General features: G+C 33.9%; 1 protein-coding gene and 1 long non-coding RNA gene across 8 annotated transcripts in view; both read right to left on the bottom strand.

Moving 5' to 3' along the window:
• The window catches only part of PCDH7 (protocadherin 7), a 268,452-nt gene that overhangs the window by 209,572 nt on the left and 35,181 nt on the right, over nt 1-23,699 (bottom strand). For 3 of the 7 annotated variants that reach the window (XM_014265583.2, XM_014265584.2, XM_014265586.2), the window contains exon 2: nt 8,722-8,781. The exons of the other annotated variants lie outside the window; for them this stretch is intronic. In XM_014265583.2, coding sequence (XP_014121058.2) covers nt 8,722-8,781 — 60 coding nt within the window. The remainder of the gene's footprint in view (nt 1-8,721; nt 8,782-23,699) is intronic. 7 annotated transcript variants of the gene reach the window in all.
• LOC141729193 (uncharacterized) lies at nt 679-8,714 on the bottom strand. The gene is made up of 2 exons (XR_012580527.1): nt 8,392-8,714; nt 679-6,334 (listed from the first exon to the last, which is right to left on the bottom strand). It is a non-coding gene; the product is annotated as an uncharacterized LOC141729193 (long non-coding RNA).

Here is a 23,699-nt window from a genome sequence, read left to right as displayed (position 1 = left end):
CTAAGTGTATTTAAAGGAGATTTTATTTTGTAATGAAAATAATTTGAGATTGGGTATGTAACCAAAACTCAGGTATGTATTTGATCTTATCTCAGAAATAATTCAAGATAGATCATCCAGGTTACCATATGGACTATATTCATTCCTATTTCTATTAAAAGCAGATTACAGAGTGGCTAAAGCTACTTATGATTTTTCAAGCTTATCAGTATTAATTTGAATAAGATAATAGATGAGGGAAGAATGATTGGCAACCATTCCATCCACACAAAGTACAAATCTCTTCAGCAGAATTTCAATGGATTGCAGAGCTAAGTATCAAAAGTTCTAGTGATAATTTAATCTTCCGGGTTTTTTTAAATAGTAGTACTTCTTCAGGTAACATTATTCACTCTACTTTTTCCTAAAAGTAGAGATTTGCCATATTTATATTCTGTGCTAAAATGCAGTACTGCAAAGTATTATGAAAGTTTGGATATCTACTGAGGTATTAGATATGTGCAACATAAAGTCTGTTGGTGTACAAAAAATCATGAAGTTCACACAGTGAGTTTTGAATCCAGTTGTGCTCCATCCCTTGAAATCCATGTCTGGGGACAAGAATTCCAATTGCCATGTCTTTCCTGGGTATGGCATGCAGGGAAGCAGCTGGTGCATCTGTACAGGCCCTGAGAGACAGATGAATAAGCCAGAGAGATGATACAGATGTCCAGAATGTTCCTAGCTGGTACCTGGCTGAATTCACACTGGTTATTGCGAGCTGTGGATAACCATCTGTCCATCTGTCTGGTAGCTACACTTAAGGGTCGTATTGTTTCAAAGAATTAGTCACTGGAGTAAGTAATAGGAAAGATTTTTGAAAATTCAACACTATTTCCTACATGAACTGTAGTAGTCATTATAAGTCTCTCCTGGTACAGTTCAACATGGCCAGAACACCACAAATCCAGCAGAGCTGGTGCACTATAAGAGAAATGTTTTAGTATATTTCCAATGAATTATGCAAAAAATGAAATGGTTATATTTTAAGGATAATTCTCTGCTTTTTTCCCCCATCATATTAATAGGAGAAAAAAATTATTATTCTGATAATGGCAAAGCTGAAATCATTATGCCAGACCTCATGATTCTAATTTTTTAACTCCAGCATCTAAAAACACTGCACATATGGAAGTGAGGAGTTTCCCTAAATTTTATGGTAGGGCATAAATCAGCAAATTCCCATTGACACTCATGTATTATGGATAGAATTTACTTAAGCAGTTCCTACCATGTATTGCAATGTAAGCTGCCCTACATGCATTTAATACACGAGACAGTCAAGGCACAGAGATCTAAGGTGGCTTCTTTCATCCCAGGATAGTAGGTCAGTGTCATAAACAAGTTCCCCAGTTCCCACCTCCCAGTTCTATGTAGTAAACAGAGAATTCATTTGAAATTAATGGAGCTCATGGTATAATTGCAGCCTCTACTGAAGTAGGCACTAAGATAGAAATATGTCCTGTTGTATGCATGTATTATATATAAGCAGAAATCTAAAAAAATATCAAGGGGATTCTAGAAAGTTAATGGACTAAATGGCAGTTCAAAAATCTTCTGCCTTGTTTCAGGACTTGCTAATGTATCATCTTCTATCATTACTTACAGTAATGAATTCTGTAAAGCAGAGATTCTGACATTACTGTCTGACCTCCCATAGTTATAAATCCTATTTTTCTGAAAGCACTTTTTACATTGACATGTATTAAAATAAGCCACAAACTCAACCAAAAGTACAAAAAAATTAATATAAAAAATCACCCTAAAGACATGTATAAAAATAGCATCTATTTTTCAAAAGTTATCTATCCAAAATAACTTTTCAAGAGAAATCAAAATCTGTCTGGTGCTTCTCACTGACAGTTCTAATTTCAGTGAGAATGATAAAAAGCAAAGTGCAGAAGGCTGCACAGAAGTGTTCCACAACACAGCACAAAATGAAATTTTGTCATATTTAAAATCTAATGCTATATTTGAAAATTAAATCCCCTTTTTAAATGGGAGATTAAAACTTTAAAAACAGTTTATTAGTACTGCCCCTATGTCTTTATCTTTTCATTATTTCAATATTAATGCCAGAAATCAACATCATCAATGTAAGAAAAATAGAGGAAAACTAGAGGCTGCAACTAGAGATTTTATTAGGTTTAGCTCCCTGCATTCATTCAAGTACTTTAGGAATGATCCAATGTCTGTACATGAGAAAGGCACAAGCTTTGCTCAAGAGCTATAGTCAGATTATAAAAATATTCAAACTGATCTTCCCTGAAAGATCAAAAACCGAACTCAACAGGTAACCAGCAATTATCAACTCCTTATCTCTGTAAGATCCTCAGAATTCAAATACTTTTAAGCATCTGAAAAAGAAGCTGAGAATGACATGGTGTCACGACACGACATCAATTTTACAGCCACATGTAACTGTACAATTTTCATTCTTCTTTCACCATCTTCTTTGCACTATAAACTCTTTATCATGCATAGGAAACACCTGACTAATTGCATCAGGAAGTCTACCCTTTTTATTCCACAACACTGCCTATAGCTGCTGCTTTCAGGCTCCCTGGAGCTTTAATTCACAACTTTTTAATGCCATCCACGGGGAGTATTTCAAAATGAGGGATGGAAGCAGGATAAAGGCAACAAGAAAAACACTGAATCTTCCACAGCTTGTCTAGTTTTCTCTTTATAATGTAAGTTTCTCAGGACAAATCTCATGTATCCTTGTGTCACTACCAGCACTGAGTACACAAACAATCGTTTCTTAATACTATTGAATTAATTGCTTCCATGTCTTTTCCTCAATTTGTTGAAAAACTTTACCCACTAACCATGTCAATATATTCATATTTCACAGTCATTAAATACTTATATAAAAACAGATGTGGTATCTATATTCAAAATCAACATAAAATGTAAATTTAATAACTACTTTTATTAATATTAGAATATTTAAGCATAAAAATGTAATCTGCAAATTCTTTTTCTTAATTGCAGAGTGGTTAAATCCAAAACATTTTTGGATAAAAGTGCATTCAAACATATATAGATAGATAGGTAGGTAGGTAGGTAGGTAGGTAGGTAGGTAGGTAGATAGATAGATAGATAGATAGATAGATAGATAGATAGATAGATAGATGATAGATAGATAGATGTGTATATGTATATATATATATATATATAGAACTGTCCCATATACATAGTGATGAAAATTAATATCTCTTTCAAGCACTTTGGCCAGGAGGCAGTTTGTAGCTGTTAAGAAGAAAAAAAAGATTTGCTCTGAAAAACAGTTCTCCCATCTTCAGTGAAATAGAAGATATTGAAGGATTTCTACAACATCAGAATACTGTTTGCAGTCATTTCTATGGTTCTCATTACTATACCTTGTAAGTAATCCAACAAAAAAAAAAAAAAATAAGGATCATAGCATTTTCTCTGACTGAGACAATGAAAATTACCCTTTTCACAGGTGTAACCCCAAAGAAGCGGGTACTAGTTGCAGATCTAGGAACAGAGATTGAATTTTCTGGTTTCTGGATCTCCAACAGGTAGACTGATTTTCTGCCCCTCCATGAAAATGGTGTTGTTATGTCAGTCAAGTAAAATATACAAATTGTCTTCTATCATTAGATGTATGCTAAAACAAAGTGTGTTGAGACATTTCTGCTTAAAAGTGTTCCATTTGTACTGACACTAGATGCAGAAAGATTTTGAGCTTGAACACATAAAATTCCCCTGAGATTAAGTCTCTCTGTAGACTCTCAGAGACACCAAAATAGGTTTCATCCTGAATATTAGAAAAAAAACAACTTAGGCTGAATGAAATGGTGCCCACATATGCCTGCTTCCTACTGATTGTAACAGTATGCAGCTGGGTGAGATGCCAAACTTTACAAAATTAAAATAATTCACCTGTTACAATTGTGCCTGTACAACTGGCTACATGCTAACTCCCTTTTTGGAGGTGAAAGCTGAGACTGGCCACAGTTATCTTTGCTCCCTGTGAGCTTCTACCATTCTGACAATACAGGCTGGAAAGCAGAGGAAAATGATCATTCTTCTGAGAGTAAAAAGGAAAAACAGATGGACATTCATGATATCGAACTCTGCCCACACTTCTTACGAGGTTAATTAGTTTATATACCACTCTTTTGCTGGTGCTTGCTAAAATAAAATTGCTCTAGACAATAGTCAGGAAGTGATACCTTTTATCCAGAAACAATTGTCTGCCCAGAGTTTCACAGTTTAAAGAAAGGTTATTTTGTGTCAAAAGCCAATTGAAAATCCTGCTTTCCTGAATAAAAACTCTGCAAAATGTAACTCAAACAGATAATTAAGCCTGATAAAATAGGCTATAGAGCATAATCAGTTTTATTAAACTCCTGTAGAACATTTTTCTCTGTCAAATTTCCAATAGATAATATATAAATAAATATAGTATTTATAGAAGTAAATAATAAAAAAATTAATTATTTTAATTAGCTTGGTTGGCAGTTGCTATTCAAAATAGTGTAACTGGGCTAGAATGAGACTGTTTAAATGTGAAAACTAATCTGATTTGGAAGATAATTAATTTTAAACTGAATGTAGAAACATTAATGCCTTTCTTGAATTCCACCACTGAAGAATATTGAGGGCTCTGTGGTAACTGCCAGGAGTCATAACAAACCTTTTCTTTTTTCTTCCTCATTAGCACCATAAATCCCTTAGAAAGGGCAACAAACTGGTTTCCTGTGATAGATGCCATTCCTAGGAACTGCAGATCAAAGGAAAACTCACTGCTGAAATGGCAATCTACTGGGGTATGATGGAGAATAGAATTCAATTGTGGCTTCTTGATATTTCAGGAACACATTCCAACAAAAACAAAGAGCTTATTGCTAAACAGTGAAATTGTGGGCATGTTCATGGTGAGCGAAAGGATTTAAAACATTTGTCATAATTGCCATCTCTTAATGTAGATTCTGGTAAAATATAGAGGACAAAATAGAAGACGGAACAGCATTTCACATATTTATAGTTTTCCCTAAATGAAATGTCAAAAGTCAGATATAATGTCTGCAAGCACAATAGTTTAATTTTCCCCAATGAAAAGGGAGATAATACTGAGTTTGTAAGAATGCATAATTAAGTATACATTGGAAATTTAAATATAGCTGGTGCATTTGAGAGTACAAAGCTATCTTTTACTAGCTCAGCAAAATTCAGTCTATTGAATGACTCTGAAAGAGTAAAATGAGTAACGGGTTAAAGCATGGATTGTCCAGTCTTTTTAAATGATGAGTGGGTAAATCCAAGAATCTGTTCTTATGGGTCTATATGAAGCTTGCAATAAGAGACAGAGATTTTTTGTAAGCTTGAGAAATCTCAGGTGAAGGTTTTAAATTGCTTATGAGCCTTTGCAAAAACATTTACTTGAATTGAATTGTGTTGTTAACCCTGAAACTGAAGTGTGGTGCAAGTTTACCTAGCTTAATCCTTTAGTCTAGGTTTGACAGATAGTTTAGCAAGCTGACTACTACCAGAGATGGAAGACCATTTCTACTGCACCATTTATATGTAAAATTGTGTTTGGCACCACTGAGAGTGCCTCTACAAATTGTAACAGCATACATTCACCAGAAGTAGAACCATTAAGAAGAGAAAAAAAGATCTTCTTTTGCCATTTCATATAATATTCCTACTAATAATTTATCTAACTTGTTTTCTAACTAGCTGAAAAAATTGCATATCACAACTTGCCTGATAGTTTCCTACTGGCATATCTTGTTTTTTTAGTGTTCATGTATAAAACAATTGAAAATAAAGTGATACTGGAAAAAGGGTGGTCTCATACAACAAAGCTCTGGGTTTATTTGGCCTGGTCATATGATAAGAAAATGCAGATTTGTCTTTAAAAGCTCTAAATTAGCCACTTCCTAAAATATAGGAAAATGAGAGTCAGATGGATGTATGTTTTCTCTCATCCAAGCAGGACAACAGCAAACAGAAAGTAGAATGTCACTCGTCACAAATATCTTTCACTCCCTCATTCTGACATAAAAAAAGACACTAGCCATCAATGAAGCAGCCGTGGGAGGCAAAGAGGAAAGAAATAGTTCATAAAAGCTATATTACCCCTTGCAATTCTGAAGCTCCCAGTATCTTGCAAGTTGATATAACAGAAGAAAAAAACCTCTTCATTTGGTCTCCCACTGTTTTGCTGCCCTTTCCTCAGTGGTGTTGTAGCAGGAGGCAATATAAAAGTGCTTTTATTCCATACAAATTGCTTGACTGCTGAACTCTCTGAAATCTGAAAATTAGAGTAGTTCCACAATTTTTTTAAAGGGTTCTTTCTTGGCAATTGCTTCTGACCAGAAAATTAAATACAGAAGAATGAAATTGCAATGAACACAGAAGATGCAATTTTGATTTCATTTCCAGTTGAAGAATAATTTTATTGAAATAAAATTGTTATATTTGAGATAAGAATCTGATCGGAGGTACTTAACAATGCCTTGACATGTTCCACATTGAAATTTTTTTCTAAGATAAGGTCTATATTCAGAAAAAGGCTGAAAATTTCACAAATATATTTGCGTACTTAGTGTATTTATTTCTGTGAAATGTTACATTTTAAATATTTTGGTGGTTTTTTTCCTTTTTTTCTCTCATCTTTAGGTAAGATTTGAAAATGCTCTGAAATGCTCTCACAAAATATGGTCCATGGACTGCAGGTATTTCATACATTATTTCTAAGCATCAATTGAGCTAAGGAAAAAGGATAGAAAATGCAAAAGAAGCAACCTGTGTGCTGATTTTTTTGACAAAGATATTGGCACCAATCTTTATTGATATTCCTAAACAAGTGGTTTTCTTGATCTCTTTTGCATCTTTTTCCTTCTTATTCCTGCATGTCTTAATTTTAATTTTCTTTGTTTATTTTATTAATAATTTCTTCTATGCAGAATTACTGAAGTTCCAGACTAGCAATCAAGTTTAAATAAGCAATGTCCATGCAGAAAACCTGAATCAATTCAAAAATGAAAGAATTGATTTTTTTATTTTAATTTTCCTCATTGATTTTGTTCACAGAAAACAAAATCAATGTGGTAGCAGCCTACTGACTTTGAAGTTTGATAATATATCTCAGTACAATAAAGAGGTCAAAGCCCCTACTGTATCATAAATTCCTCCACTCAGAACTAATTACTCCAAATGGGAAAGAGTGGCAGACTATCAGTTTTGAAGGGATAAACACACAGGATGAGCTAATTCAGACATAAACACATAACAATCAGGAGAGAAAAAGTATTTTTCAGTATTTTTGTTCATACAGTTGAAAAGCCATACTCTGAAGGCAAGTCACAATATACATTCTTGTTACAAATATCATGTCATTTTCTCACACAGCTATACCAGATTTACATCACAATCTTCAATGGGCTGAAGTTATGCTTTATTCCTAAGAAAAAAACCTTGTTGGAAAATTATCATTCAAATATCCTTTTTTGTTGCTTCTTACAATGAAGGGTATGACTAAATAAAATATTTTGGAGGAAATATTCAGCCTTTCTCTAAATCATAAGCTGATATATAGAGTAATATCCAAATACATATATAAAATGAATATAAAAATTGGTGTATATGTGTGTATATACATATACACACACACACATATAAAATTGGAGTTGGCACTATAGTCTTTTTTTTTATGTGGTGCATATAACTTAGTAGTGACTGCAGATTTGGAGATTTTCTGTATATATGATTTTGATACTGGCATTTATACAATCCTTGATACAATTATTCTAGTCTGGAGTGCTCTGGCCAAGTGAATTCAGTTGTCTTTAGCAACCAATCTCTATGTTCACCATGTGAGTGGCTGTTGATTTCCCTATTTGCTGATAGTCATTTAGCATGTTTGGTTTCTTCTTTGTATCTACCTCAACTTCCTTTGAGAGCTATTTCTCTCAGCAAAATCTGAAGGACCTTATGTCACTTGACTTGAATCCTCTTCCACACTCTCCCTCACGTCCCTGAGCAGGTCAAAGATTTTCAAATACTGAGACTCTTTCTAGATTTCCAGAATTTCAGTCCTGAGGTATATTTTTTCTTTGTTTATCTAGCATATTATCAGGGTGGTTTTTATTTTTTTTTTTGTTTTTTTTTTTCATCAAACCACAAATATTTCATTGATTCAAACACTGAAAATTCAACCTTGTTCACACTCATCTCCCAGTTACTAATTCAACAAATCATCTAATCAAATTTCAGTCCTTTCAAAGATAGAACAAAGAAGAAAATGGTGAGTGCTTTCATCCTATTCATACTCCTGAATTAGATGGTATTTGATCTTCCTCCACTTACCATCAGTTCTGCTTACCAAACCTTTCTATGTACCATTTGTTTTCCTGTTTTGGATTCTTGCTTCTTTGCATTCTCCATTTAATGTCTCTTCAAACGCATCCAAAATGTAATCTGAATCTCTTGTTTCAAGCAGTTTTTATCATGCTTTACCATGTTTTGTTTTGTTTTTCTAATAGCTTTCCTTTAAAGGTCCACTTAGTTCTGCAGCAACCCTGCCCCCTGGGAATCAGTGTCTTAACATAAGAGCAAAGAGAGTTCATGGATTTTGTGATCCAACGTCCCTTAGAGTTGGAGTGTCAGTTCATAAATTATTCACTTACGAGCACATACATTCATTTTACATGATTCCTCAATATGGCCAGGGTGCTGCGTGGTCTGCACTGTATCCACCTACAAAAAATACAGAAATATATGTCTGCTTACTGGGATGTGAGTAGGGTTTGGCTGAGTTAATCCTCTACCATGGATCTCACTAGTGAGCAAAAAACTTCTCTTCCTTAGATCCAAACACATTCCATAGAACAACTATTTTGGCAGCAAAGACAGTTAGAACTGTCTGTTTCATACAGACATGCCTAGAAACAGGCTGTTTTTAAATTATAGATAAATTGGAGTGATTTATAAATTCTTCCCTTTCTTACTCAGAGTTACTGCAGACAGAGTAAAAAATAATATAGATGTCTCAGGTATCAGTGATGAGCATAACTCTTCTCCATTAAATGAGGGGATTAATAGTGCAGTACAGAGAGTTGAAAGAAGCAAAAAATGGGAATTTTACAAGAAAACAAACAGGCAACTCCTCTTTTCCTTCATCTCTTTCACCCAACCTCCAGATAAAATGGAGTGGGCAACGTACAGTATACAATAACAGTTCTGTGAACATCTACATCCTTCAAAATGCCAGATATCAACTGTCTTACTCGAAGGTGGACATCAAGAAAATGGGGAACTATGGAAGAACTCTCTTCCTTTGACTCACTTTGATCAATATGTTTGTGAAGGAAATGAGACACTAAATAGACATGCACATCTAGTGATAAACAGTGGAGGTTTCTGTCCAATATATTCTTCAGAAACAGGACTTAAAATATAATTTGGAATCGGGTCATCCACACAAAAAAAAATTAACCCATTATTGGTAGTTACATAACACATTTGGTTGGCATTCATCAGTCTTTTCAGCTTTTCCAGTACTGTTGAATTTTTAATAATTTATATTTATTTTACGTCACAAACTACTACATCCTTATTTTAATGAATCATTTCTTGTCATATGTTACAAACATGTAAATTTAAAACCAAGTTACACAAAAGCAGGATATCAATGTCAAGCATCTCTATAAAACATCTTTTCCTCTATGAACATTATCCATAAAAGACTCCTAAATGTCCTCAAATAATAATGTCTGCTCCTCAATCTAAATATGATCTTCTTACAGGAAGCCACCTGGGACAAGCAAGCAAAACATTCTCTTTTGGTTGTAGAAGGAATATATTTACACCTTAGTAAAAGTCTTCAACATTACCAACCAAATTATATACAAATCTCTTTGTTCAATTTACACTGACTTAATTTGACAAAACAGCAAGAACATTAAATAGCCCAAAACATTCAATAAAAATACAGGTAATGTACCTACCTACCTACCTACCTATTTTTATAGATCTATCTGTATCTTTCATTTAAGTTCATCGAGTACCTCAAAATTACTAACTTAACAGCTGTTCAAAGTTATATAAAAATTAAGTTTGGCTAACTTCAAGGAGAGTACATTCACTGGAATAGTAGACTTGTCCACTATGCAATGAATAGGGATCTGTTAACATGTATCTTAAATACTTTTCTCCAAAATATAAACACAATTGTGAGCATCTGGTGCATTCATAAAATATTTCTGAGGTAAAAAATATTCATAGATGTAAGATATACCTTCTATAATTAGACCTTTCTTGTATCAAAGATACTGACACTAGTTTTTTTTTTTAAATTAACAAATCAAATAATAAATCATGAGAGAAAAGCTTAAACAAGCAAAACAAATTACCTGGTGCATGAGAGACAAAATGTTGAATCTTTTTTATCAGAAATGCAATATATTATATCATTAAATCTCAGCAATCATGGAAGTCTCTGTGTGTGTCTATATTGCCTGCAGTACACCTGATGCAGCATACAAAGGCAAGGATGACAGTGCAATTTGTTGTGCCTCCCTACTTTACATCCTAACAAGCCACAAGGTCTGCATCACCTGCCAATCTTTGGCACACACTGCAGGCACAGAGAGCAAACTGATGGAAGGCTTGCACCTGCACTTCATGACAATCTAAAGACAAAGCTGGGACGAATCAATGCTTCAAAATGCTCAGAAATGTGTACAGAAGGACTCCAAACTTAGACTGAAGACAAATTCACACCCAAATCACATCCCCATGCTCTGTGTCATTAGTGGATGCATCCATACATAAAGATTGACAGAAAATAATTAGAAAATTAACTTTTCCTCCCAAATTTCTGTTAAATTAGGTGCCCCTTTTCCTCATTTTTTTTTTCTATGGCAGTTGAAGACTCCTGCTAAGTCCCATGAATCTTGCTAATTTCCATGAAAGACAAGATCCCTTGTCTTGTTCCTCCTTCCATTACCTTTCACAAAAATGCACATACACCAGAGTTAAATGAAGAATTGGTAGTCACTGTTTCAGTTGTCATGAGCAAGATGGTTGCAACTCTCCACTAATCCAGTCCAAAATGCTAAAATATAGGTCTAGAAGTTTCTTATTACATGCTGAGTACACCTGCTTATCATAAGCATAATTTCACATAATTTCTTGATAGGTTACAATTATTTTTCCTGAATATTTCAATGGGACATTTCTTCCAGAATTTCAACGCTGCAGTACATAAAAATTATTGTAGAACCCACTTGAAATTTTTTTATTGATCTTTATTTCTGTTTCTCCCTTTTCCTTAAGTTACATATTCATTGCCATTGGGAAGTGACCTTTTAGCATTATTGATATATATTTGCCATTAATTGTAATTATTTTTCATTAAATAAGTGAGAAGTCACACTTTAACAGAGTGTAGTGATCCCAGCCATAATATATTGCTGCTAACTCAAAATTATTAACTTCTGCAAGTACAGTTTTATTGTGGAGGGCTTTTGCCACGCATTTCACTTTATTCTTAGAACTTCATCTCTGTCTGCAAATTTGTTGTGATTGCAATATATATTATATATTCATCTGATTGACATGTACACATGACTAAAAATGTGACAGATTACAAGTTTCTGCAACATTCTTGAACGGAACTGAAAGGCACAACATGCTCATTTTTGCCCACCCCAGAAAATGCCAGATAAAAATATATCTCCGTAGATTTCCTGCTACATTTCACAAGATACTTCTAACCTATTTTTAAACTTCTTATACACATGTAGCTTCATTTCCAGTTTGTGACAGAAATCAAAATAGGATATGAGGAACTATAGAAACTGTACTGAATGTATTTCCTTAGAATGTAAGTGTTACATAAGGAAACCTAATTTTAATATTCTTAAATAAACAAAAGAAAATTAAACAGTAAATAAAATATTCACTTTTTTATGTTGTGCCATTTGTATACACATGTAAAGGCCACATATAAGACAAAAAATGGGCAAAAAGGAGCCCATGAACAGTTCTTTTCTGAATAAGAAATTAATGAGGACTTCTACACATGATCACAAAGGGATGCATAGATTTTGATAATTAAAATTTCTGTAATATGGTCTAAATTATTAAAAAAATTTAATAATCTTGAAAATAAAAATTTAAAAAAAAGAAGTTAAAGACAACAGTTTTAATGGGCAACACACCTAGACTTAGTACACAGTTTAACATGATTGTATTCTCATCTAACCTCATTTAAATTTAATTTGTTATATTTTTTTCTGTGACTACTGATTTCTGCATGTTATATAAATCAAGTTCAACAAAACAAATATTTTAGTTCTTACCAAAACAAAAACAAACAAACAAAGAAAACCCCAACCAAACAAAAAATTGTCCTCTTAACCCATCATTACAAGAATAAAATTGATTTATTTATTTATTACAATCAAGCCACAGAGACTCTGGGCCTCCTAAAAAACTGAACAATACTGCCATGTCAAGAAAAAAAGGGTTCACAGAAAAACAGAAGCACAAGTACCAATATCTTTAGATGCTTCTGTTGCTGCAAACCTCACACTGAGAAGTTTGTGCTGCTCCTTAAACAGCTTAGAGAACGGAGCTTGATCTTGGAAAAGATAATGCTACTAACAGCTTAATCCATTGTTATGGAACTAAGGCCATAAAATCATGGCCCACATTTTGTTGTTTTCTTTTTCCCTTTTCTTAGGAATACACAAACTTACTGGAAGGAAAATATCTGTGTAATTGTATTATTCTGAACAGATGAAGTTCCATTTCAAAACTATCAAGATATTTTTATGCTACCTCAATCTCAGAGAGCTGAAATCTTTTTTTTTCTTCTGTTTCTAAACTAAACGTATAGTGGTACATGTTTGCTGTTATGACAATATTACTGTTTAATAAGTTTTGCTGATATTTATTCCCAATATATTTATGAAGAACAATCACATCTCCTCTTCCCACTTGCTTTCTCAAGGCTCTGAGGTAAATGTAGCAGTGGCTTAAAATCAGAGGCAGGAATATTTGGCATCTGCTCCACCCCTGTGATGGGCACTGAAGCCTTCAGGGCAGGATTACATGGCATGCCTATGAAAGAACTCATGTACTATTGCAGCCTTCAGCTGGGTGTATAAAAGTAAAAGTTTTGGTTTGCCCTGATATACAAAGCAGTGGTTCACAAAGTGATTCAAAAGAGCTTCAAGTATTCGTGCCTTGAGGATAATAACAACTTCTGCCATCCAATTTTAGCTTGCCACAGCACGTCTCTCAGAGCCTTAAGTCTGAATAGGCAAAGCCCTTTTAGTCTCCTCTTCCACAGCTAAGTCTATATTCCATGGTTATTAAACAGCTTTTTCTGAATGTTTAAAAGTACGCTTAATTCTTCCTGAAAATGATTGACTAGAATAACAAAACGATTTTTCAGAGGAAGTCTCATTAATGACTTCTCAAATGACCTATGTCTGTTTCACAGCAGCACAAAAATTGATGCAGCTTTATATTCCAAAAATAAATTTGTTGTGTCACTAATGCTCCTAGTAACTCTCACCTAATTTATTAAACTCTTCTTTTTTTCTACTACTCCCATATCATTATTTCCTAACTGAATTTACAACTTCTTCTTGTTTTATTTTAAGTCTTAACTCCTAAAGTCTAGAATGTTTTCTAGTCCTTCATCTAACACAATCTAATTCTCACAAAAATTCTTTATTTTATTTGTTCCATAATCAAGTCTCCTTGTTACATTTACACTCATTTTTCTTTAAAATATAAAGCAAAAATGTTCTTAAGACTGATTCTTGACTCAAGTAACTTCTTATCATGCTTACCTTTGCAAGAAAACCAATTGCCATCTCATTTAAGTGAATTTCTTACATATTTTTTGATTCCTTTAGTACTACCCATCTTCCTCAGGTGTGCAAATAATTTCCCAGGTGGCACAGTATCAACTGATTGCTAAAGTCCAGGAGAGAGATTACTAAATTTTCTTTGTCTTGAAAATTGGTTATCTTTTCAAAGAAAGTTATCAGATTGGTTTGTATGAACTCTTTGCAGTAAAGGCATTTTCAATTTTCATGCTATCTTCCCTTGCTCTTTATATCAGTAGCTTAATTTTTTTTTCATATAAACTCTGCTCGACTGTTTTATAAAAGATGAGGTCACACTTTCAGACCTTTATCTCTTCTTTTCCATCTTCTCCACTACTTAAATATAAATACTGTATTTGCTATTCTCCAACAAAACAGTACCTATTATTTTTTCCTAACAGATTTATTTAAAATAAGACATGGCACACTTTGCTCTGCATCACTCAGAATTCTGTGTTGACACCTATATGGTCCTGCTTGACTTACATACATCGGACTCCTGGTTTTGCTTTCATCTCAGGTGCTTCCAGCTTTTGTTTTTCCCATGTATATCTCTATCACATCTACATAACCTTTCACTTCTAAGTGTAATAATCGTCCTGATTCTCTCCCTTGCTCTTATAGCTTAATGAAGTTTTCTTTTAATCATCCCTTTAACGTCTACCTCAGCTGACATTTCTCAGAGCACTTTATCCTGATGATGACCACATCCTTACTTTGTACATCTCCCCATCTGATTTCCCATCTCCCTCCATTTCCCACTCATTGCAATTTTCTGATCTCATCATTTATTCCATTAAAAAAAATATATTCTCATGAATCTACATGGGATGGACACCTGTGCAGCTGAGACCCTGAAAAGGAGTTTGAGAGATTTTACTTCATGGACAAGTATGAAGAATATTTCTGTATTAAAATCTCCATCTTCCTCCTATCTGTCAGTGTATATAAAATCATGGTCTACCCCTGCTACTGAAGGCAATAATGAAAAGAATAAACTGTATTGATTGAACAGGGGACATACATTCCAAGTCCCAGAATTAATCTGCCTAGAAGCAAAATATCTGTTTTCTCTATTACTGATCCTTTGACACTTTGAACATAGTATTATATGTATTTATAATTTCACTAGCCATCACACTGTACTCACCAAGACAGAAAGAAAATTAAGAAGGGCAAGATTTCAATGTTTAATATATAAAAAAAACTGAGGTAAATGACAAATATGGTTTTTTAATTGTAATTTTATTTTTAAAGGTATTAATATTTGGTTGTTTTAAAGGAGAATTTTTAAATTATTGCCTAAGGTATAATCTACACAGAATGATAGCTGTCAATTAAATTTGTTGCTTGCTAAGGTTTCCACTCACACATACAAGACCAGAAAGGATCCTTCTCAGGCAAATAAAACTCCATCCATCAGGCAGCAAAGATTATCTCAAAGGCACAGTAGGGCTCTAAAGGTAGAGACTTACAGAACAGCCAGAAATAAAATAAAAAGTTATGGAAAGCAGGGAGAGTGAAAGATGTAGGGAAGTTGTCTTAACTGTTCTATACAAGATCCTTAGGCAGGAAATGACAAACCTACCAGCCTTTCTATCAAATTCCAAATTACAAGTAGATATCACTCTCACCTAGAAAACTCACTGATCACAGCAATGCCTCTCCTGGTAGGGATGTTCCAGTACAAGAAGAAAAAAAAAAAAAACACCACCTATGAATAAAATGTCAGAAGATGAAAGAAAGCACTTCCACCAGCCTACCAGCCATTTGAAAAGAAATGTCACAATAGACATCATAGGTTGAACCCACTGTTTGAACAGATCACAGAAAACATGGATGTCAAATACAGATTCAAACAGCAACATTAAAGGAGAGTGTTGTTCAATAAACAAAACATAAAATTAGGCTTCCAGAGTTCCTCTTAAGTGCACCTCCAAGCTGCAATCAAAGGGATTTTAAAAGGTACAAATTCTCAGTTAGTCTGTACATTCATCTAAATAATCACTTATGTTATGGAAGCATCATAATGATAAACTAAGTTTATAAAGAAGAGAACTATTCTTAGATGCTGTATGTATGCAAAACACTAAATTGTTGTAACAATACCATAAACCTGTCTGTATTGTCAACTGTTCACTTTCCTAAAATTAAGTTCAAAGCAAGAAGGGTTTTTTAGTATCTATGCCTTCCTTTTCAAAGGAAACATAAATTCCATGCTTCTAAACCACTTGCAACTTTTGAAGTCCTTTATCAAGGAGTAGTATGGTGTTTCCTAACAAATAAGAGATTACTTTATAATGTGCCTTATGAGTACACTATGGTAGATTGGTTTAACTGAAGTCTGTAAAATTATCATAGGGTTTTTTTACATTTTGCAAATAATAGCTTTTTCTTCTCTATTCACTCTTTGTTAATGGAAATGGAGAAAGTTATTTCTCCATTTAGCATATGATGTAGAATGAAGATAAACATAAGAAAAAAATATGCAGTTAATGATGTGACCTTTAATTTCTTAGACACGCTTTTAAATTAAACATAAAATAACCAAAATTAAGCTAGATTTGACAATGGTTATATGTGTGAAATAATGTCACATACAAAATTAGGCTGTCATGCTAAGAGTTCACATGAAAAACATCGGAAGAGTGGAAAGCAATAAATGTTGCATACAAATATTTGTAAGATCAGATGAATTACCTCATATTAGATTGCACTCTGGTGATTTGAACATAGCATAGTTCACACACTTTCAGTTTTTAGGTAAATAATAATCCTTTTGCTCATAAATTCCTCATGGAAAATTAATATAGGCACAGAATTTGCATATGAGAGTACTAAACATACACTATAAACTGGTTTAGTTTAGTGTTTAGGGTTGGGTTTTTTCTCATATTTGATCAAAAATAAAAAAAACCCATATTTTTCCAGTGAAGTAGCAAAATTTTTTATTGTAGGACCCAAAATCAGTCTGAAGTGTGTCTCCATTTCTTTTCTATTAAATTACATGTAATATGCAGAGGGAAAAGGCTTTTTTCTGTCCAGGTATGTTACAGAAGGATAGTTCAGTTTAGTTTTACATGGCTGCCCCTACTCAGAATGTTACCAGCTGTAGGACTCAGGAGTAAAACACGTTTAAATGGCTGCCCCATATCTTTGAGGGGGGATGAACAAGGAAAGATATTTTTCCCAATTAAGTTTCAGGAGACACATGTACACCAATGAAAGTGTGCCTAGCCTGGCTGGCAAGCAGAATATACCAGCCAAGACTGATTGGTTACAATTCCAGATATTTATTTGTGGGGGCTTCTATTTCAAAGAGGAGGATGTCTCAGAAATTAAAAATGAGTGTATACTTCATGTATATTTTAATTGGTTTTCTGCATCACTGTAGAGCATTTTACAAATGAAAGGCGTCTCTCTCTTTCTTCAAATAGCAAGATTCCTGGGCTGATTTCATCTTAAAATTTGCATAACCTTTTCCCTGATGTCTTTTCAGTAGTTACTTCTTGTAACTTGAGCCCTCCTTTGGATGCCCACCAACAGAATTTTTGGAGAAATTTCTAAGTAATGGCTTTGCTTCTTCAAGAAAATGAGAGACCCTTGAAGATATTTTCTTAAAGACTTCATGTAACATATCTGAGGGAAAAAACATTAATGCTTTGCTCCAACTCCTGGCTTTCCTAGGAACAAACAAACATTATGTAGGTCCATAAATACCCTCTGCTTTCTAGGATGAAAAATACTTAAGTCCCTTCTGTGTATCAGGCAGGAACTTGAGAAATCCAAGGCTGTAGATCTTTTGTTTGGATCTGCTGCATTTCAAACAATGCAAATTCATTTTGTGATATTGTAGAGAGCACTAAAAAGAAGGAAAATATCTTGACAGTTTTTAGTATAATACAATAGCTAAGCTGTGTTGGAGCAGATTGCCAAATAAGACCAATTCATTGCAGAACATGAAGAAAGCAGCAATATTTGTGTCTCTGGTGTCTCCTTGTCAGTATCTGCACAGACTGTGGGTAGCACAAAGGGTTTTTACTTTATGGATGGTGGGTTCTACTCTCAGCAGAACTTTAAACCGTAAACTTTAAACTTTAAACCGTAAACTCTTTCTGCAAAATATTTCGAGTTAAATGTGAAGGAAACATACACTTGCAGCAAGTCTTATGCCACCTTTAAAAGTAGCAGAAGAGAAATATACATTTTTCATTTATCCCACTGCTCACTGTTCCCCACTGACAAACAAGAATTTAATCATAGGCATTTACATCTGCTCAAGTTGAGAGCCATGCTCAATAAGCATTTCCCCCTCTCCTATTTTAAAGACCCTATTTACAAAACCTATCTTTATAGATGCTTACTAATACTCAAAACAATTGAAACAAACAGGCCAGATCAACATTTTGATTCATGATCCACAGAAGTGCAGCAGGAACTCATGAAACTGAAGGTTTAGAAAACCAGATCTGACAAAAATATTCTTCTGAAGTTATCTACAAAATATAATCTGAAGAATATAAGAGTTCATTTCAGTTTCATTTCACCAAATTTTATATAGATTATGTAACTATGTTTCATGAAAGCCTGTTATGATTCAAAACTATCAAAAGATAACAATTAAACCAGAAGAACTATGCTACTCACAGAGTGTTTTACATTTAATAAGTCACTGTTCTACCACATGCTTATAAAAGAGAGGAGGCAAGGAAAAAAATAAAAGGAACTAAAAAGGTTTTGCATCTTCAATGCATGCAGACATTTTAGATCTACTTGATTTACTCAATTTGTTTTTAGAGTAAAAAGCAGTCTTTGACCAAACTGTCATCTTTAAAACATGGTGATATTTCATTTTCTCTCTTCTGCACTATTTAGATTGCTGGGAACTGAAATACTTCCAGCAGTCATTGTATCCAATTTTTCAGTGCTGTCGCTTCCTAGCAAATCTGCTTAAGCAAAACACTTATGTTAGAAAACAGAGCAAATATATGACATAAAATTCTACATTTCTTTGCAGGACAACTGGTATTCAAACACAAAACAGAATGAATATGCAAACATCTATAATTTGAGCCCCGTAGATTCTTTTAAACCATAAATCTGATTAATTTCCAAAGTCACTTTTTTTGACTTTGCTGGTTTTATTTTTTGCACAATAATTATAATCAAAGTTATAAAATAAAAAAAAATAATCAAAATGTTATTTCAAAGAAAACACTCCAGGTCACTAAAACTAAAAAAAAAAACACTTCATCTGAAAGACAGAAAACCAGAAGATGCTCAGTTTTAACCTTCTGTGGTTCACATGCTCTTTTGGTTTTTATTTGATGCCCTTCAAGGCAACATAAAACTGGAACAGCTTTACACTTAGGTGTCTTTAGCCTCCAATATAAAGAGGAGAGCCATTACATGAAATGCAAACAAATCCTGTATGCTGCTAAAAACTACACTAAAAAAACGTTAAGATCTTTACCTAAGACAGATTAGATTTTGCAAAAGATAAAAAAAGAAAAAAATCTAACAAATTACAGTATAAAAAAAAAAATGTTTCTTTCAAGAGTGAATTTTAAACTCTAGATGTCAAAAAATTTTACAAATGAAAAAAATGTAGAATAGTGGTGGCTCTTACAAAACAGTTACTATTAAATTTTATTTTCAGAATTTTAAAAATATTATCCGATTTTATTAATTTAATTACACAAAAAATCTTATTAATAATTGAACTTTATACATGAGGAACCATGTAAGACCAACATTACTCCCACTGCTGTAAAAAGCCTGTCATGCCACAGGAAAGTCAGTGCTTCTTTCCGTGTACAGTTCAAATCCCAATGCTCTGATGGCCCGTTAGCACCAAACACGTCACCCCTTAACACCGCAGAATCAATGCTCTGCAATGTCACAGCACCCTGATGAGCCACAAAGCCTCTCTATGCATTCATGAGACAAAGATTTTGTATTACTTCAGGGAAGAAATATGTCTAGTTAGAATCAATTTCAAGTTTCTTACTAGGAGGGAAGGAAATAGTCCTAGGTAAATAAATGGTTTTATTGCAATTTTACTCAATCAAACATAGGAAGTAAACAAAGAAGTTAAAAGTCATTTAGACATCCCCTTCTGATTAAGGAAACTTGCATGTGCACACTGCTCTGAATTCTAGTCCTCCTTTTCAAGAGTTTTTGACAGCTCTTTCCCACACAGATCATCACCCACACGGCCCTTGATGAAAACTTCTTTCAGGATAAGTTAAAAAAAATATAACCTAAAATAAGAATTTTAGTAAAACCAAACAATCTAGTATCTCAAATTTTAAGTACAAAAAGCTCTTCTAAAGGTTATTTAATCCATTTTCTCATATTACCATCTAAATATTGGGACTACTATAAGACAAGGCAATTTTTTACTTTTAAGAAATGCTTCTGCAGCACATTATAAAGAATTGGAGACAAAGTTACTGACCTTTCTGACAGATGTGGAAAATTGCAGATGAGACAAACCCATCAGCATCTTCTCATAATTATATCTTAAAAATATTTTCAAAATCTAAGACAAGAAGTGTTGATTATTTGTGTTCCACCCTTGGATAAGCAATACATACTGGCCAATCTAAGATAACTTGGATGTTTAGCAGAAAAAAACATTTTTTAAAAACCTCTTCCTCAGCTGCTGTGCAGCTGGCAGAGTAAAGATTCTGTCTTTCTTTAACCACTGGATTTTAAAGTTGTGTACATTTGACACACACAGAAACACACACATGCGCACCTGATTCCTGTATGTCTCCAAGATCTTGTCAAAAAATAAAAATGTATAGTTTTCAGTACTCACATTTCCATTAAGGTACATTAAATTCATAAAATAAAGTCTTCCTAATCCATATGAAAATTAGTTATTTTCTCAGTTAAACAGCAAATGGCCAACACAGATTAGCAAATTCAAACTGGATTTTTATGAACTTTAGTGTTGCATTAATTCATCACAATATGCTTTAGTATGCAACAAAATGCTGCTGTAAAAATTGGATTCTTCAATACTTTTTGTAAATATGATTCTCCAACTAATTTATATATGTCAGATAATAAATGTATCTGTATTGAAGTTCAAATAAACATTTACATGTAAAAAAGTACAAGCAAAATATTTAATGTTTTTCTAAGGTAGTAGCATAGGCCATGTTGCTGAGAGATAAGAGATAACTTTTTTTCTTCAAAGAAATATAAACTAAAACCTATTGCATCTCATGAAATTTTTCTTTGTACTGACATAACATACTGGGATGGAATAATTGTGTGCCATTCTGTCAACCCAGCTGCTGGCTATCTTGCATAATACTAACTAAATTGAGGGGATTATCAGTAGGGCTTTTCTTTAATACATTAGTGACCATAAACACAAAAAAAAAACCACAAAAACCCCCAAAGTAACAAAAAGAAGAGCTGAATATTGTTTCTACATGCTGCAATAAAAGCTGAAAATTTCAAATAACTTTGCAAATGTCTCACCAAGTTTTACCTGTAAGTCATGCAAATTGTGTACTGTGAAGAAAGAAAAATAAAAGAAAAAAAAAATAGGAAGATCCCTGAGAATATGAATATCCATGTTTTGTCTTTTGTGAAGCATTCCCCACACAAGATTGCTACTATTGCTGCTTTTCCTGGATGTTAATATTTTCTATGGCATCTCTCAGCAGCTCATGAGTATCTCTTAGCAGACATTGCTGCGCTTGGCTGTAAGTCCCTAAGGAGGGCTAGAGTACTTTTGCCAATTAGAAATAAGCAAGTTGTTTAATTAACACACCCTTTTCATTAATAGTTTAACCCAAAGTTGACAAAGAGTCTTTGTTGCAACCCAGGAACAAAGAAAGGAGTACTAATTAAACACCCCGAAGTTTCTAAAGTGTGAGTTTATTTCAGTACCCAAGGGATTCTTTGAACTCCTCAAAAGACCTCTAGAGCCTTCCAAGAGCACTTTGAATTTCTTATAATTGTCCCACTCACTCTGGAAAAAACCCCAAAACAAAACAAAACCAGACCAAACCAAAACAAAAGCCACAAACAATATACAAACCAACCAAAAAAGCAAACCAAAGTGTAAATAATCTGGAAAATTCTGATGATTTTGATTTAAATGTCTTTGAACCAGACTAAAACAAAACTGATTTTGATTTCAGAGTAACACAACTGTAAACTCAAACCTGGAAAACTGTTTTCGGCTCTGGCCTGAACTAATGAGATCAGTGCTATGCAAGCCACTGTGAGCTAGATTAGACATTACATGGGAGCTAAACTCATGCAGAAGAGGAGAGGAAAGGTGATTCCCTGTACTGGCACTAAGTACCTACCAGAGGGATAAACAGAAAAATCTGTTCTACAGCTGCTTGCTTGCTTTCTACATTCTTTCAGACTTTCTCTTCATTTTATTGTACGTGTATGATAATTGTCTTAAAATCAATTGGCAAATCTAAGTAACAAGCAAAGGTTTCCAACTGGATGTGGGTTTGAACTGAGAACTTCTGCTGCAAGAAAAAGAGCAGCTTTCCTGATAGAAGTGATCTTTGCTTCAGCTCTCCACCTCTCTGCCTCCTCACAGATGTGTACACCCACACCAGGAGCAGCAAAGCTGTTTATGAGGCAGCAGCTAACAACTGCACTTTACAGCCCAGCACAGTGAGGCCAAAGAGCACTGATTCTTTAATATTTGGGCTTCAACGTGCACTGACCCAATAACTGCTGCATGAGCAACTCCTCTGCTCGGGTGCAAACAAGTGATAGACGGAGGTGCTAAGTGTCACAAAGTTAGACATTCGTGCCCATGCATCAGAGCTCGGAGGTGGACTGGGTATGAATGTAATGTGCTAAATGGAATGTGCTTTCAGGGAGCAGGAGCAGTATTACACTATTTTATTCTCCCTTATACGATTATACCTAGCTTCTAAATTTTCTAGAGTCCAACAGAATGACAATTCAAGAAAACATGACAAGACTTCGGAAACCTGTTAGACCTAAGGCTCAAAATAACAGCCATCCAGACTTTCTTCACCTAGCTTCCTTTCTATTTTAAGAACATACTGTTTACTTACTATTTTCTACACATTTGTACATTTATTTCATTAGTAACCAGAAAATTAAGAAAAAAAATCTTTCATTTAACCAAACCTATGTACTTTCTTGCTCAAACATGTATTCAGATGCTGAATTCAAGATTTTTGTAATAATGCCAAGGAATTATATTTTAGATTTGGACAGATCTAAAGTTCTATAGGTCCATGCCTCATTACACCACCACAACCAGCAACAGACCAAATCCTGTGTCCACTACTGTCACAGACAAATGAGAAATAAACAAGTTTGCAGTACAAAAATTGAGCTACTCTTTTTATGCAGTAATGGATCAGAATATAGTTTACAAAATAGATTTTAAACTATTTGGTTTGTGAAGCTTGTTTGTAAATACATTATTAAATGCATGTAGGAGTATTTATTTATCTTTTCTTTTACAGTGCTAGTATTTTGGGATAAGCTTCTCTTTTTTTTTGATAATATCAGTGACAGTATTTCAGTTCAGTGTTTCCAGACACAAAAAGTCTGCTACCTAGTACTGCCCACGATAGAAAAAAAAAGCTCCAAGGAATCACGGTGCTAAACCCACTGTCAACTGCATTCAATCACAGTATGCCTAGAGATCTTGGAGTGTACCAAAATCCACTGACCCAGAGATTTCACAGTTTCTTGTTTCATGATTCAGTGGAAAGGATATGAATGAACAAGTGA

The sequence above is a fragment of the Zonotrichia albicollis genome, chromosome 5, assembly GCF_047830755.1.
Source record: "Zonotrichia albicollis isolate bZonAlb1 chromosome 5, bZonAlb1.hap1, whole genome shotgun sequence".
Classification (NCBI taxonomy): domain Eukaryota; kingdom Metazoa; phylum Chordata; class Aves; order Passeriformes; family Passerellidae; genus Zonotrichia; species Zonotrichia albicollis.
The sequence above is the reverse complement of the archived record's forward strand: the minus strand, read 5'-3'. Positions and strand labels throughout refer to the sequence as shown.